The sequence below is a fragment of the Thrips palmi genome, unplaced genomic scaffold, assembly GCF_012932325.1.
Source record: "Thrips palmi isolate BJ-2018 unplaced genomic scaffold, TpBJ-2018v1 HiC_scaffold_2, whole genome shotgun sequence".
Classification (NCBI taxonomy): domain Eukaryota; kingdom Metazoa; phylum Arthropoda; class Insecta; order Thysanoptera; family Thripidae; genus Thrips; species Thrips palmi.
In genome coordinates, this window is record NW_023144629.1 from 2554801 (window position 1) to 2571426 (window position 16626).

Below are 16626 nucleotides of genomic sequence, written 5' to 3' on the forward strand. Positions count from 1 at the left end.
TGGTTTTTCATTTTCCCTCCACACTTTGGTGCGAGTCAGGCTCGCAAGTCGGGCGGCGGCTCTCGGAAGTGCTGCAGCAGCGTGTCCAGCAGTGTGTCCAGCGGCGCCTTGTACACCGAGTCCAGGAGCTGCGGCACGCGCGCCTTCACGTTCAGCCCCCGGAACTTGAAGTGGTCGATGTAGAGGTCCGTCAGCATGCCTGGAGGGGGAACAGCAGGAACATAGGGTCAGTCGAACCCAGGACCACTGCCTCAGCACCCTCAGCCACCAACTCCCAAGTGTATCATCCGCCCGAAACTCATACTAATGGCACCAGAGGTGGACAAACTACTACTAAAGTCTGCCCAACGCACCGCAAAGCCTGTCCAGGTACGCGGGGTAGCGCTTGTGGCGGTCCCGGATGTCCGCCTCGTTGTCCAGGATGGCGAGGAACTTGGCGGCGAGGGCGTCCTTGTCGAGGTCGCGCAGCGCGTCCAGCAGCGCCAGGTCGCGGTGCAGCGCGGCCTGCTCGCGCAGCAGCGGGAACATGAGGCGCAGTGCGTGCGCGCCGCTGTCCGGGTTCACCGCTGGAAGGACAAGCAGGAAGCAGGCAGGGCGTCAACACTCGCGCTCTCGCACCCGTGCGGAACGCCCCAAAGTCTCATGGCGAGAGAGACAGCGCGGGGGAAGTCCCTCACACCTCACCGCAAGAAATGTCCAGGTGCGTGGACCTGCCCGTCGCCAACTTGGACAGGCACTCTTTGAGGATGCAGATGGTGGACACGTTGTCGGACTTGAACTCCGCTTCACCCCTCCTGTACATAGAGTGGGCTCCGTGAGTCGTTCTCTCTCACACCTTCACTGTTATAAAAATTAGCTGCAATTTTCAGGCGTGCTGTGCCAATACCGCACAGTGGGCCAGAAGACCGGTGGAGGCGGCCTAAACTCTGGATGCGTTTTGAGCTACAGAGTCGCTAAACAGAACTCGAACCGAACGTGTGACCCCACCAATGGATTGCTCTCCGCACGAGGAATCCATTGGTGGGGTCACACGTTCGGTTCGAGTCCTGTTTAGCGACTCTGGAGCTCAAAACGCGTCTAGAGTTTTGGCCGCCTCCACCGGTCTTCTGGCCCACTGTGTACCGCCATCCTACCCTCTTACCCGTAGGAGCAGACCAGCACGGTGCCGATGAGCGTGCTCTGGAAGTAGAGGGTGGTGGCCTCGGAGGGCGGCTTGTCGGAGAGGTCGGGCAGGCAGGCTGTGAGCCAGGCGTGCATCTCCGCCAGGCTGAAGGCGCCGCGCAGAGTCAGCACGCTGAAGGGCCTGGAGTCGGAACAGGACCGACGCAGGCACAACTTAGCACATTCATCGAACAAAATTTCGACACAACATTCAGGAGGCAAAATCGCCGTGCAAATTCCTACTATCATTGTATACAAAATTTCACAGTGGGTCACCCCTCGTACGTTATTGCACCTAGAGGCCTCCAGAGCACAATGGGCCACAAGACCGGTGGAGGCGGCCAAAGTTCCAGACGCGATTTGAGCTCCAGAGTCGCTGAACAGGACTCGAACCGAACGTGTGACCCCACCAATGGATTCCTCGTTCCGAGACCAATCCATTGGTGGGGTCACACGCTCGGTTCGAGTCCCATTTAGCGACTCTGGAGCTCTGCACGCGTCCGGGATTTTGACCGCCTCCACTGCACCCACCTGTCGGCGTCCGCCATGGCGTCCGCCTGGTGCGCGCGCGCGTGCAGCGACAGTGGCGCGACGCGCAGCACTCGCAGCGCGGCGCACTTGGGCGCCACCAGCGGGGTGACGTAGACGCGCAGCAGGCCGGCCTGGCCCTCCACCGTGCGCAGCCGCAGGTCCAGGCGCGTCGTGTTGAGCTGGCAGCGGAACGTGACCAGGGCCTTGTTGCCCTCCTCGGCGTCGCAGTCGCTGAAGGACACCACCGCCGAGTTGCGGTCCACGTCCAGGATGTCGACGGGCACGTCGGACTGCACCAGGACGTTGTCGATGGCCGTGGCCGCCTCCAGCGTCAGCAGGTAGGCCGCCTCCTCCCGGATCAGACTCATCTGCCGAGCCATTCAGACGATCGGTTGGGCTGTCTCTCTCGCACTTACGAAGCGTGCTGGACGTCGGAGCTCACCTTGTGGTTGATGTTGAGGTACGGCACCACGGAGAGGACGTTGTCGCCCACCTCGGCGGCGGCGAGGTAGCGGTCGCGCTCGGCGGACACCTTCTCCTCCAGGCCGTCCAGCTCGGCGCGCAGCGCCTGCAGGCGGCGCCGCGTGTCCTGCCCCACGGTCATGCTGACGGACTGCGCGTCGTGCGCCAGCGCCGCCACGCCGTCCACGCGCTCCGTCGTCAGCCCGAACACCAGCCCCGTGTACGTGGACACCACCACCTCGTCGTAGCCCTGCGTGCCCAGCACGCCGCCGCGCGCCGTGGACACGCTCTCCGGACACGTCTGCAGCACGGCCAAGGCGGCCAAGGCAGCCGAGGTCACGGCACACATGAGGGTGGCGCGGAAGTAGCAGACTGATTCCGAGAGTCGTTTTCGTCGCGCTGTCTCTCCCGCACTCCTGGTGCGTCCCTTATAGGTGCGAGAGAGACAGAGCGACAAAACGACTCTCGGAACCAGGCCACTGCGAGGTGACACGAGGCGACGCGGCGCGCAGACAAGCCATCTCTGGCACTACCACCGATTCCCAGAAATCTCAACGCGCTCAGCGCCTGTGACTCTCCGGGTAGGCAACGCTGCAGCACGCGAGTGGAGAGGCTTGCCTACCCGGAGAGTCACAGGCGCTTGACGCCTGGACTTGAGAGGCTAGACCACATGCCATGGTGCCCCACTCACGTAGGTAAAGCGTCGGTGCGCGGCGTCCTCCGCGGCCGCGGCGTCCGCCATGGCCTCCACGGCGAACACCTCCAGGCTGCCGTCGTCGCGGCCCACGATGAGGTCCAGCTCGCCGTCGCCCGTCAGGTCGTGGCAGTGCAGCGTGCTGACCGAGGCGCCGGCCCGCTCCGTGCCCGCCAGCCAGCGCCACACGGGCGGCGAGTTCCTGCACATCAACTCGGACGTGAGAGCGCAGCCGTCTCATTCCGAACACTGCTTCGTCACTCTGTCTCTCTCGCACCTCTACGGACTGCCCCGACAGTATCACAGTAAAAGAGGAGGGATGAGTCTGCTGGCGGACTCACCTCGTGACGGACACGACGCCGACGCGGCCGTCGTCCGTGCCGAACAGCACGCTCTGGCCGGCCTCGCCGCCGGTGTTGTTGGCCAGGTGCAGGGCGGTGGGCGCGCCGGGGATGCGCACCTCGTGGCGCAGCGCGCTGGACGTGGCCGAGGAGGGCGCCGTCGCGGACACCCGGGAGGACGCCCTGGACTGGCGGTTCAGCGACTCGAGCTCGGCGCCGTCCAGGACTCTGAGGACGCCGTCAGCGCACGCCAGCACCGCCACCAGGCTGCGGGTCTGCAGGGTAAAGACCTGGTTAATGCCGAGGTGGATCTTTCGAGCGATCCGGCTGCCTGCACTCCTCGCTCTGCCTCTCTCGCACTCATGAAGTGTGCCGTAGGAGAGAGAGAGAGATGGATAGAGAGAGGAGCGGAATCGCTCAACTGGGTTTTTGGGTTCGGAGGAAGAGCGCAGCGAGTCTGATGCAAAGAGTATACCTTGATTTCTGGACTCGTTTCTGACGTCTGTTGTCTCATAGATGACTCTTGCAACTTTCGCTTTCGCCATTTGCGTGATGCGGGGGTTCGAACTTTCAAACTCTACCTTCGCCGTGGCTGGCTAGACTGGCAGTGCGCCTTCGTGGCTGGGCGCCTACCCCTGCAGGCGCTCACTGGCCGCTGCAGTGGCCGTGGCCGATGGACTGCCGACTGCCCCTACCCGACCAGAGCCGAGGCATAGGGAGAGTGAAAGGGGAAAGGGAAAGGAAAGTGTGGGTAGGCGGTATGTGCACTTGGGGCTGAACTCAAGGAACTATCAGTGGTGGAAGAAATCATCTTTGCCTTGGAGGACTGAAATGCAGAGTTTGCCGCGTACTCACTCAAGAGCCTCTTTTAGTAGAGTACCTTTTCACCTGGTAAGGAGATGACGTCGGTGATTCCATCACTCGAGAGGAACGAGCCTGTGTCCTCGCAATCTCTAAACTGATTGTAGACTGTGTTTCCGCATAGAAGAAGAGTACTCCCATTTATGTGCCTGGCGAACAACGAGGTGTTAGTGAGAAAATTTAAAGACAATGCAGGAGTCAGACGCTCTCAGCTCTTACATTGACTTAATGGACTCCGCCAAACAAGTGTCGAAACTGAGGAACAGTTTGCCTTTCTTCGTAAATCCGTGGACTTCCCCTTTCTTTGAGATAAAAATTTTGTCTTTGACAGTACCTAAAGGATGAGTTGTTTTGGTTAAAATTGGAGATAAGAAGGTGGTGTAAAAAGAAAGAATTAAAATTGTGTTACTTTAACAGTGCTTGTCGCAGAGGACACTACAAACACTTACCCGCAGCACCTCCAAGACACATCCGAGAAATTGCAGGGCCTGGAAGTGTCTTGAAAACCATTTGCTGTTCACCCTTTTTCATAGAAAACGATTGCAACACTCCATCTTGATCTCCTATAACCACCTGTTGTAAACAAGAAAGTAGAAATGACATAAGTTCACAACTTTTTAGAGTCTTTTGATTTTTTTCTTGTTAGTTGGCTTAACCTTCTGAGCTAGACGAGGACCAGCAGCTGGCAAGAGTTCCATTGTATGAGGTTGTGTTATTCCTGAAAGGGAATAATCTATTCTTGACAGTTCAATATCCATGTCGAACTTATTTTATTTGACGCCTTGAGCAGGGATTTTCAGTTGTAGCTGGCAACGTCTCTACTCTCTCATAACCAACGAGTAGAACACATCAGTTTTCGACGTACAAAGAAATCATGTTTTTCTGTTATCTTCTGAATCAAAAACTATTCATGCAACTGCACTATGATACAGTTTCAACCAGATGTAAACATGTAAACAAACAGTTACCATGGAAACCGCCCCTCCCCTCTTTTCCCTTCCCCCGGTGCGCGAGACAGGTTAGGCTGTAGCAGACGACGTAAGGCAGAAAGAAGAGGAGTTAGCAGTTGAGAATCTTTACATTTACTTCGCTTCGAACTGCTCTCAAAGTTATCGCTGAATCAAGCAAACATTGAAACGAACGTGAAATCTGCGATCAATGGATTCTTTCTTCACATCGTAAAAACGTCCTGAGGTAAAACAACTCATATAACATGTTGGGATGTAATATGTGAGTAAATCTTTGTTCTTACTTATTATAATCATTTTCTAGGACTGACATGGGAGATGAGAAGGTTTTGAACAAGGACCAGTGGCATCTAGAAGCGACTGCTGTTATCAATGATGTAAAAAATCATGTTCGACAGATAAGCATATCCAACCTAGAGGGAACGGATGATTTTATTTTCTTAAATTTAACCACAATAGAAGGGCAAGACTATTGTATTCAAATGTCAAAAATGGGCTTTGCAATTGTTGACGTTCGTTATGACAGTTCAACCGTTGAGCCTTTGGTATGCTTTGAAACTCCATATGCGCTTCTTGATAGCATCAGCCCTAAATATCGTGAATCATTTGCTCTGAAACTCATTGATTCTTTAGCTGCTTTGAAAGGAGACTCTGAATCCACTGACAAATAAAATTTTTATTTGAAATTCATGTGTACTGTTAACGTTTGTCCACCTTGATTCAAAATGACCAATTGTGTGTGTTGTGAAAATCTCATGAAAATGGAGTATGGGGCGTTAGGAAAAATGAAAAGAGCAGGGCCTGACCATTGCAGATGACATGATTTTATTGATATAATATCGCCTTCAAAATTGATTGCCCTAGATGTAAAAAAAAAGGCATTTGCAGCCTTTCATATTTTGTTTTAGTTGATCTTCTTTACAGACGAGTCAACTCAATCAATGTGAGAAAAGACAAATAATTGAATAAGCTGATTTGCACAGAGAAGAAACTACATTGTCAACATAGAACATCTATTCCAAATACATATACAAGTACACACACACTTATTTATCAGTGAGAGTTTTTATTCTCTCTTGGTTTGAAACAATCCTGCACATCCTCAGTGTATAAAGTTAGTGATGATTTCTTGAAGAGCAAATAACGCAAGTAGAATAAAACTGCTCACTGAATTAATTAAATTATTCTGTACTCAGTCTCATTGATGATTCAAATGTGGCCTCTAGGTGGTCTACACGTCCAATCCACAGCATCTAAAGAAAATGGGAGCCACAAATCTGAAGAGACAGTTGTGGAGAAAGAGAAACATGTGTAGTACATAAAGCAGCTATGCCAATTATTGAGTATGTAACACACAGAAGGGATGATAGAAAGATCAGTTGTTTGAGGATGTATCAGGATGAATAATTTGTATCAATGAAGCACAAACACTTGTGGATTTTTAGATGATTAAGAATGTCAAGGTTTGGCTTGGTTTTTATCAGGCCTCAGTATATTGCATAAGTTGAAATGAGTTAACTATCACTAGATTTAGTCTGGAATATTCACCACTTCATGCAATCAGTAAATATTACGTTAGATATAAAAGTGATTCTAGTGAAAAACTTCCATAATTTTTTGAGGCAGGAGTTGTAATAGCCTGTAATGCTAAAATGAAGAGGCAGATTTTTAAGCAGCTTGATTCACAACTTAATTGGTCAAGAATATGGGGGAGCTTTCCCCTACGGGATACAGGCATGCCACTTTTCATTTTAAAATTCCTTTAAATTATTCGACACCTATTTCTCATAGTTAAATGAGGGCGTAAAGAAGCCCTTGTATTTGTCTTTGGCAATAAAACCACAAATCAACCTTATGTATAAAAACACGATCAAAAAGTCCACTAAAAATGTCTGCTAAAGTCAGACACATCAAGTACTATACATCTAACACATCTAGTTTTTGAACTTTCTGAAAGAAGATGATACCATCTAAGTATGATTATTTTATATTTACTCAGACCTTAAAGACAATGCTAAGTAAGGCATGACATTACAAGCAAATTTTAATGGTCCAAAAAGTTACATTAATGTATGGGGAGAAAAATTTGTTTCAAGAAATTTAGGTCGATATTAAGAGTAATCATTAAATAGTGCATTCCGCTAGATTTGTTTTTGAAAAAAGGGCTCATCCCCCGACGAAAAACTGAAAAGTTAAATTTGCAAAGACAAGTAATATGATACAATGTCTGTCCTCTCTGAACAATGTGTTCACAGTATAATGGGATTTACAAAAATCACACATAAGTGAAATGTGAAGACCTTTCCTGACCTTTATGCGTTGTAAACCATGGAGCGGCCTTAGATCAATGCTTCCCTTCAATGATTTGCTGAAATGATTGGCCCTTATAGCATTGAATAGAAACATGTAATTTCACTAGTGCTTTTAAATTATCAGCCTAATCTTAAAAAAATCTCACATCAAGATGATAAAATATAATATCAGTGTTTTGACCAATAATATTTACAATATGTTTTGATATACTCATTGCAATGAAATCAGATGTTTAGAAAAGGGGAAAAAAATGTCAGAAAACTACAAATGAACGTGAATTACAAATACATTTGTAAGTCTCGTACAAAAAGAATTTTTCTCTTGTAAAATAAGTGCAACCATGACAAATCTAAGTTTATTTTCAGAAAGCATGAGCAATCAACAGATTTATTATACACAAGCACAAATTAATTTGGGTCCAATTTCGAAAATGCAGGCAACATATGGTTCAGGTACATAAAGCTAGCAGACAAATACATCTCCCCAACAAAATGGCATAGGAGCAATTTGATGGGGAATGAGGAAAAGGATTGTGCTCGTCTTGCAATGCTGTCTATAGATACAGTTAATTAAGGTTTCCCTACAACCAGCAAATCATAGATATCCGAAAGATTTCTAAAAGATGAGGCCAAATTATGTGACAAAACCACCAACAAAACTTTTTCAAAATCACTTTCAATTACGATGATGTGGCAAGGGAGTATAAGCTTCGTCCCCATTAACTGATTTTTTCATTTTTTTTCCATAACAAAAATAAGTCTTTTTATGTATGGTTTGGATAGACTACACATACTGTACAAACTCAGGTTGAAAAACGAAGAATTCCTTATGGTGAAAGTAACAGTAATTAGATAAACAACTACTACAGACAGAAGACAAAGTGTGATTGAAGGAGGGAAAAATAGTTAAGAGAATGCAACCATTTAAAACTTTTGAGATGCTGTAATTTTGTATTTATAGACAAGAGGACAAACCACAGCAACAATGTTAACATAAAAAACATTTTACAGCCCAGTGGGGCATAGGAGGTGATACACAATAGGATGACAACACCATGCATTGGTTCAAATGATTTATTTGGAGACTAGAAAGCTGATTGGTTCCTTAGGAGGAAAATCAAACAATTTCAGAAATATTTTCTTTCATGATAAGGCTGATACTCTTAAAATCAGAAAATTGGGGCAAATGAAATGATTTGAAACCAATACGGACTTGTCATCCAGGTACCAAGCCACACCACTATACCACTGTCACTCACTTACTCCTCAAAATTAACACACAAATGTGCAAGGTGTGTAGATAGCTAACTTTTCGTGTTTACAAAATGCAACAAAATATGGTCAAAGATGGGCTCCTATATCCACTGCAATGTATCATTTTGATGATAAAGGAAAATCAATGCCTGAGATGGAAAGATAAGAGCGGTTAAAAAATGTTAAATCAACAAACCAACTCACTCAGCGGTTGCATGTACGATATGAAGAAAATTTTGTACACAAACAGAAAACAATAAGTTCCCAGGGAACTCTAAATATGACAGAGGATAAATATGATGGCCACTTGGAGACATGAACCTCAACTCCACAGGCTGATATGAAAGAAAAACTTGTTCCACTGTTAAATACTTAAAAGGTTGTCTTGCAAGCTTGCTGAGGAGCAGCACAATGCTTAGCTAATAATTTAAAGTTATGAGATCACATAGATAGCTATCAACACATTCATTTCTAGTCAATAATAGATATTAAGACTTGATAAAACATGTTCACAAGATAGAACAATTTAGAGTGTGTAGGGTATAGACATGATACTAATAACATACAATTAAAAACAGAAAACAGTATGGGGGGTCACAGCTTTCAATTGCTTAATTAAATGTCCCTAGCACAATATACGAATGTCGACACACTTACAAATATCTCTCAGAAACAAAACAAGAATAAACAACAACTTGAACTATAATAGATATTAAAAATATTATAAATATTGACTGAATTTAAAAAGACAAATGAAATAGAATGAAGCATTACTGACAAAACTAGCACAATCAACGGTTTGTACTTCAAATTGATCATGAATCAAGGCTCTCATCAAAACTGGGAAAGTTAGTATATTGGTTGTAAATACCATGATGATATCCTACTCCAAGGCTGCTGTCATGTAATAACAACCACAGTAATGGGACACAATACTGAAGTTTCAAATTGTGACACAAGAGTTAAAAGAGTCCCATGAGAGCCTTACAAATAAAGAAAAGAAGCATGGAGAAAGAAAAACAGGAGTGTTCCACAATGTAGGTGTCCAGCATTATTAATTTGTTCTTAATTACAGAGATAGTACGTATTTGGTTGTGGAAACATACTGTGCAAGTTTGTTACAAAATGCCTAATGTCTGCTTGGTCATAAATCCTCCATATTCATTTGGCAGGAGGAAAACAGCTATTCTTTGTACATTTTTGTCCGTTTTACATTAACCATCACAAAATTACACAAACACACTGACTCGGACAAATCAGACAACACAGCCAACACAGAACAGAGCAAAAACATTGTTGTAGAAGCCAAAAATAACTTGACTTAATTTTCAATGATTCAACATCCACACAAGTGTGTCCTCTATTGTACTGTTATTTTTTCTCATGTCAGAGAACACATAAAACACAAAGAAGCAACATCTATAAATCGGAACATATGAATATTTTGGAAACTTTGACACTAATATTCAGAAGGCATTAGAAAAACATCAGAAGCCTTCTGCTTGGCACATTTATATCTACTTTAATTAACAAATAATAAAATCCAAAGTCTACAACATTTATCCTAAACATCAACCTAGTCAAAATGAAATTGAGAACCAGCTAAAGCACCTGGCAATTAAGATTAAATGAGGGAGATCACAAAATACTTTCTATATCCTGCTTCTCCTTTACATGAAATAATAGAAATAATAACTATAAATTCACTCTCTCAATGTCTACAGATTTCTTACCTAAAGAGGGAAAACTGAGAACTGATCACATTGAACACGCAAATGAGTAAAAAGGATTTTACTCACATTGCAATTTTTGTAGAGACTAGAATAAAGTGATTCAAGATGACAGCAGTTCCTGCTTAGTAAAATTGTAAGCCTTGGAGGCTAAAATCTACAACTACATAGCATGCGCTGTTAACAATATAACAAATAGTTTGTAACACTAACCAACTGGATCAGGGAGAATTTGTCACCGGGACCAATTAAGATGGGTGGGAACATAATGTGTTATGTTCCCTTAACCAGTACAGAAATAAATATAGTTGAAACTCTAAACTAAAAGTTTATGATAATACCAAATTTCAGCTTTGTGATGGAGCATGGCTCTTAGCCAAAGCGTGGATGAATTGATGGATATTTATATATATATACAACAAATATATATGGATAAAGTTTCAATTGATACAGAAGATAGCTGAACAACAAATCTCACAGAGATTGAATTAGAGAAGTGGCAAGGATGACAATCTCAGAAATTTGTGCCTCAAGAGGCAATGATTTCAAACAACATTAATGATTATGACAAAACATCAGATACAACAAAATAAGTAAAAATTCAACTTCACTCAGTCCCGCTGAGTGCCTGGGTTTCTGATTTGTGAATAACACTAACAGCAATGTTGGTAGCTTCAACGGATTCTCTTTTGATGGGACTTCTCTCTTCAGTATCTGATCCATTGGTAACAGCCTCAGTTTTAGAGACACTCTCATGTCTGCCATTGGGTAGACGGCTGACTTCTGAGCGAAGTGTACGAAGTTCTTTCTCCATGGCCATCACTTTATCTTGGAAGGCATCAGGATCATGCTACAGAAACAAAGAAAACTTTTAATGAACCTCTTTCAAATGGATAAAATTACGCTTTCAACCTTAAAAATACTAATATTTATTCACCTTGCTGTTTAATCGTTCATGTTGCTCTTGAAGTCGTTGAATAACTCTTTCTTGTTGTGATATAACAGCATCCTGGTCCTGAGTTTTCCTGCGGAGAACTTCATTCTCTGCAGTTAGACGGCCCCTCTCCGCTTCAACTTCACCAAGGCGTTTAACTAGTGATCGAAGCACCTTCGCCATTCTCGCATCCTTCTCATCAGAGCTTAGAGATTCAAGAACAGCAGCTACACTGGTGTCCACACCTGTGCAAAACCAATTTTGAAGTAAGAAACAAGCTTTACTCACAAAGTAAGAAGGACTTCTGTGCAGATGCTTCACAATTTTACCTGTACTTTCAGAAGCACTGTCTTCTGTATCACTGGACATCTCAACTTCTGCTTTGCATTTGAGTGCAGGGGATCGAGCTCTGGTCACAACAGAGGTCACAGGCGGTGCGAGTACAGTTGGTGTGGATGGTACTGATGCGGAACTGGGAGTTTTGGGAGGAGGAGGTGGTGGTAGAGATGGGGACCGGGCAGGGGATGGAGAGCGGCGAGAAGGATTCAAAGTGATCGTTGAAACAGCATGGCTCGGAGATTTAGGTCGATCATTTGCTTGTGGTGCCTCCTCATCCTCAGTGCTCGTCACATCCACATGAGAATACTTCTCCTGAAAAGAAGGAAAGAAACAATCAATATTCACATGACGCACACTAACCAGCAAGTAGCATTTTCCTCTTCATGGGACTTACCTCAGCTGGCTCCTGACTTGGGACAGATAACAACGCCACATTGGGTTGGTATGAACGTTCAAACCTGTCGTACTCTTCCATGGGCACCACTCTGTCGGGGTGTAAGAGGACCGGTGGCCCTTGACCAAGGTATGGGGGCACAGGTGGCAAGCTAGGCAAAGAAAAGCAAAAATGTCAATACATTTAACAGAGGAAAAAAAAATTTTTTTAACAAGTAAAAAAAAAAAAGAATTAATACGTAAAAAAATAAATTTTTCAACACGTAAAAAATAACTTTTTAAAGCGTAAAAAAAATAAAATTTTAAAGCGTGAAAAAATAAATTTTTTACTACGTAAAAAAAATTTGAAGCTTCAGCTCACCTGTCCCTGAGGAACGGCATCGGGGTGGCCTTGCCGTCCTTACTGGCGGTGAACAGGGAGTGCCAGGGCCTGAAGGCGGACAGGGCCCACGTGTCGTACCAGTACAGGTACGCGGGGTCGGCGGGGTACGCGGGGATGTAGGTGGTGCCGGCGGTGGCCGCGGTGACGGCGTGCGGCGGCAGCACGGCATCGTCCAGCCGGGCCTTCTTCAGGTAGTGCAGGGCGTCCTGCGAGGCGTCCTGCGACGCGCCCCCGCAGCCCGCGCCCAGCAGAGAGTCGTACTTCTCCGCGTGCTGCACGTCCACCGGGGGCGTCTCCCTGTCACGGTCCACCTGCAAGCAGACACGCCATGCCGTTAGTGCCGCAGAAGCACTATCGAAGAGACAGGTCAGTCCAGTGGCGGCTCCAGGAAAGGGGGAGGGGCACAGTGGGCCAGAAGACCGAAGAGGCGGCCAACACTCTAGACGCGTTTTCGGCTCCAGAGCCACCGAATGGTACTCGAAACGAATGTACGACCCCACCAACGGATTGCTCTCCGAACGAGGAATCCATTGGTGGGGTCACACTCGGTTTGAGTCCCATTAAGCGACTCTGCAGCTGAAAACGCGTCCAGGATTTTGACCGCCTCCAGCGGTGCAGTTGCTCTTGATCGTGAGTTTTCTCTAAGAGGGGTGACGATCTAGACCCTCTTTTAGAACGAATCCGGCTCCCCCGGCCGTTTTCACGCGGTGCAAGGTTCCCCATTCCCGCCCTCCGAAACCACCAGACAGGTTGGCGGAGAGGGGAGAGGGCCGCCACCACTTTTATCGCCCGCAGCCCCAAACCGAAAACGAACAAAACCGGCGTCGCGTCTCGCCGGTCGCGGTACTGTACGAGGCGTTCGGAACATCGCTCTAAATTGGGCTTGGCCGGCGCGGCGGCGCGGCTCCGAGGATGCGTCTACGCGGCCGGAACGCCACCCAAGCCATGCCATGCCATGCCATGCCATGCCATGCCATGCCATGCCATGCCATGCCATGCCATGCCCGCCGCCGCGACGCCTGCTCGAGGACAACAGCACTGGCCGCGCCCCGCCCCGCCCCGCCCCGCCACGGCGCGCTCCCGACCGAGTGGAGGGCCGCGTTGCGTAAGCGGTGCCGTACTCCGAAAAGAGGGACGGAAAGAAAGAGAGAGAGGGCGGGATCCAGGCCCTTCAAGTTCGCTGGCCTCCGAGTCCGCCGGGCTGCCGAGCCTCACGGCGGCATTCGGCCAACACGGCTGCGTCTGCGACACCATAAACTCTCGCTGGCTCTTCCCACTCCTCCGCCGCCACACACCGAGAGAGACAGAGAAACAGAGAGGCCCCGAAGGGTGTCACTTGGTCCAGTCCGAAGGCCACCGATGGAAAAAAGGACAGAAAAGTGTTTTCTATGTTTTCAGGACATTGTTTCACCCGGACCGACCGTATCTTCCCAACCACGCAGGTTCCGCACGTATGTTATCCAGCAAAAGCACGCCCACTCTGGAAAAGGGTGTAAATTTTCCAGGAGGAGCCTGGGTATCCCAGGTCGTCCCAGGTACTGCTTTTGCCGTGATGAGAGGTCATGAGATGCGGAGACCCATCAGGGAAGGTCCGCACTTTTCCCGCACCAAACAAAGGGGACTTTTAGCAGTGGCGGCGCCACGCGACGCCCCACCGGCACCACACCTGTTCACATCGCTCCGCGGCCCCGCGGCCCGCCATGCCAGCAAAAAGGGGAGAAAGAAGAGCGGCCGCCCCAACCGAATATTGGAAAGGTGCGTGTGCGTGGGGCCACTGGGGGCGCGCGGCACTGTGGGGGGGGGGGGGGGGGGGGGGCAGAGAGAGAGAGAGGTGAGGGGGGGGGGGGGAGCGAGAGAGACGGGGGCCTCGCCGACTTCCGTACAGACAAAGGGCCTGGAGCAGGGATGGCGCTGTGGGGGCGCGACGCCACGCGACGCCACGCGACGCTACGCGACGCCACGCGACGCCGGGCCACTGCTAGGCGGGCTACGCGCTACGCGCCACGCCACGGGGGTGAAGCCAAAGCAGCCAGGCCAGACAGGGCCGTCCCGTCATGGGGAGTGAGCGGCGGCCTTGGGCCCCCACCCCACCCCCTCCACTTTCGCTTTCATCGATACAGCCCCCGGGCCACCCTATGGGGCCTATGGGGGCCCAGCCCCGGCCCGGCCGGCCTGGTCCTATGAGGCATGGGGCGCCAGGGCGTGGGGCGCACTCGCAGCCCGGCGTTCGGCAGGCCGGGGCTGGGCCTCGGCCGGGGCACCGTAAGGGCACCGCACACCGCGTCAAAGGGGGCGCCTGGCCGGGCAGCAGACTCATTCCGAGAGTCGTTTCCGTCGCTCTGTCTCCCTCACACTCACGAGCGTCCCGCACAGGTGCGAGAGAGACAGAGCGACGAAAACGACTCTCGGAATCGGTGTGCAGACTCCGCACCCAGTTCCAGTCCAGGGGGCGGCCCGGCTGCCTCGCCGGCCACTGCCTCTGCTCCTCCGCGCTTCGTGGCACCAAAAATACAACGCGGTCGGCCGGCCGGAGTGGAGTGGGATTCGCCACGGCTTTTGCTAGCCTGGCTTCCCTGGCTTCGCTAGAGCTACGCGGAGCTACGCCACCAGCCATGGGCCGTTGAACTCGCGACGCCGCGCCGCCGCGCTCCGCCACGCCGCGGCCAGCACCAGTCGGCCGGGGCCGGGCCTGGCCGCGCTAGAGGCTAGCCTAGAACTCTCCTGCCCCTGCCCCCGCCCGGCCCGGCCGCCAGACCAGGCCGCCAGACCCATTCCGAGAGTCGTTTTCGTCGCTCGGTCTCTCTCGCCCTCATGAGGCGTCTTCGCACAGGTGCGAGAGAGACCGAGCGACGAAAGCGACTCTCGGCGGCATCAGTGTGCAGGCCGGCGAGGCAGGCCCCCGGCGAGCTGTTGCCCGCCGCCGTCAAGAAGCGCCTCAGCCAACGCAAGGCCGGGCAAGCTGGGCACGCCAAGGGCCGAGACGAGCAGCCTGGCGAAGAGGCAGGCCGTCGCTCTGTCTCTCTCGCACCTGCACGCGGCGCCCGCGAGTCCGAGAGAGACAGAGCGACGAAAGCGGTGCTCGGATTCGGCGAGTGCACGTCGCTAAACGCGTCGCTTGACGCGCGCGTGCCGCGTGGCGCCCGAAGCACATCGCAGAGGCCATAAACCACAACGGAATGGCCCTGGGGCCGCGGGCACCGCAGACGCCGGCAAAAATAAAGAACTCGAAAGGCGTGGACCGCCAGCCAATCACCCCTGCGTTTCGAATTCGCCGCCAGGACGAAGCCCCCTGCAGACTGATTCCGAGAGTCGTTTTCGTCGCTCTGTCTCTCTCGCACCTATATGGGCCTCCCCATGAGTGCGAGGGAGACAGAGCGACGAAAACGACTCTCGGAATCAGTGTGCTGGTGGGCCGGGGCGCCGCGACGGCGACGGCCACTAGTCCGGCTTCCGTGCGGTGCGCCCGGCGGCGGCGTCCCAGCCATTCAGAAGAGGCGTTTCGTCGCTCTGTCTCTCTCGCACTCACGGCGCTCTCCATGAGGGTGCGACAGAGACAGAGCCACCAACCGCTCGCCCTTCAGAATCGCTCGGCAGACCCGACGAAAGCCGCCCCCGTGCTTTGAGGACGGGGCCGGGGCTCCGCACTAGCTCCGCGCTCCGCTCCGCCAGCGGCAGCGGTATCGACCTCGCTCTCGACGACGGCCAACAAGGCCTTCTTTATCTAGGAGAGCCCCGGACGGGTCGGGGCCCCGCGGGGCGGCCCGGGCCTCGATAAGACGAGGCGGCGTGGCGTACCCATTGCCGCTGACGGCGAATCGCTGCCTCAGCGCTGCAGCGGACTCATTCCGAGAGTCGTCGCTCTGTCTCTCTCGCACTCATGGGGCGTCCCCTCAAGGTGCGAGAGAGACAGAGCGACGGAATCGGTCTGCAGGCCCTCGCACTGTCCAGGCAGAGCGGAGCAATCTAACGCGGCCGCCCTTTTCTCCAGCGACGTGGCTCCAGGCCGGGCCCCGGCAGGCAGGGCCCCGGCAGGCAGGGCCCCGGCCAGTGCGGCGGCGTGCCTTTGTTGGAAGGATTCGCGCTCCGAGAGGAGCCCCCCTCCCCCCCCCTCCCTTTCCTGCCGCCACGGCCCTAGGCAGGCTGACATAGGCACAGCCGCGCCACAGGCGAGAGGGGCGGGGCGGGCGTGGCGTGGCGCGGCGTGGCGTGGCGCGGCCGGGCGAGGTCTGCACAGAGCCCCCTCCGCCCTTCCCTTTCCCTTCCG

General features: G+C 50.8%; 3 protein-coding genes across 3 annotated transcripts in view; 1 reads left to right on the top strand and 2 right to left on the bottom strand.

Moving 5' to 3' along the window:
- Positions 1 to 8: 8 nt before the first annotated feature.
- On the bottom strand, positions 9 to 5037 carry LOC117647518 (Bardet-Biedl syndrome 7 protein homolog). The gene is made up of 12 exons (XM_034389283.1): positions 4707 to 5037; positions 4500 to 4623; positions 4270 to 4384; positions 4070 to 4199; positions 3190 to 3464; positions 2846 to 3050; positions 2135 to 2455; positions 1693 to 2060; positions 1142 to 1303; positions 685 to 794; positions 354 to 566; positions 9 to 199 (listed from the first exon to the last, which is right to left on the bottom strand). Exons 1-12 carry the CDS (start codon positions 4806 to 4808, stop codon positions 36 to 38), a joined length of 2289 nt encoding a protein of 762 aa, XP_034245174.1. The 5' UTR covers positions 4809 to 5037; the 3' UTR covers positions 9 to 35.
- Positions 5038 to 5044: 7 nt separating this feature from the next.
- Positions 5045 to 5708, top strand: LOC117647517 (GSK3B-interacting protein). The gene is made up of 2 exons (XM_034389282.1): positions 5045 to 5244; positions 5323 to 5708. The coding sequence occupies exon 2, from the start codon at positions 5330 to 5332 to the stop codon at positions 5687 to 5689; it is 360 nt and encodes a 119-aa protein (XP_034245173.1). The 5' UTR covers positions 5045 to 5244; positions 5323 to 5329; the 3' UTR covers positions 5690 to 5708.
- A 118-nt stretch (positions 5709 to 5826) lies between these two features.
- LOC117647353 (ski oncogene) overlaps positions 5827 to 16626 on the bottom strand; it is a 42715-nt gene continuing 31915 nt past the window's right edge. The window contains exons 3-7 of the mRNA XM_034389072.1: positions 12342 to 12673; positions 11982 to 12132; positions 11578 to 11899; positions 11252 to 11493; positions 5827 to 11164 (exon numbers count right to left, since the gene is read on the bottom strand). Of these exons, the coding sequence (XP_034244963.1) occupies positions 10922 to 11164; positions 11252 to 11493; positions 11578 to 11899; positions 11982 to 12132; positions 12342 to 12673 (1290 nt within the window). The 3' untranslated portion in view covers positions 5827 to 10921. The remainder of the gene's footprint in view (positions 11165 to 11251; positions 11494 to 11577; positions 11900 to 11981; positions 12133 to 12341; positions 12674 to 16626) is intronic.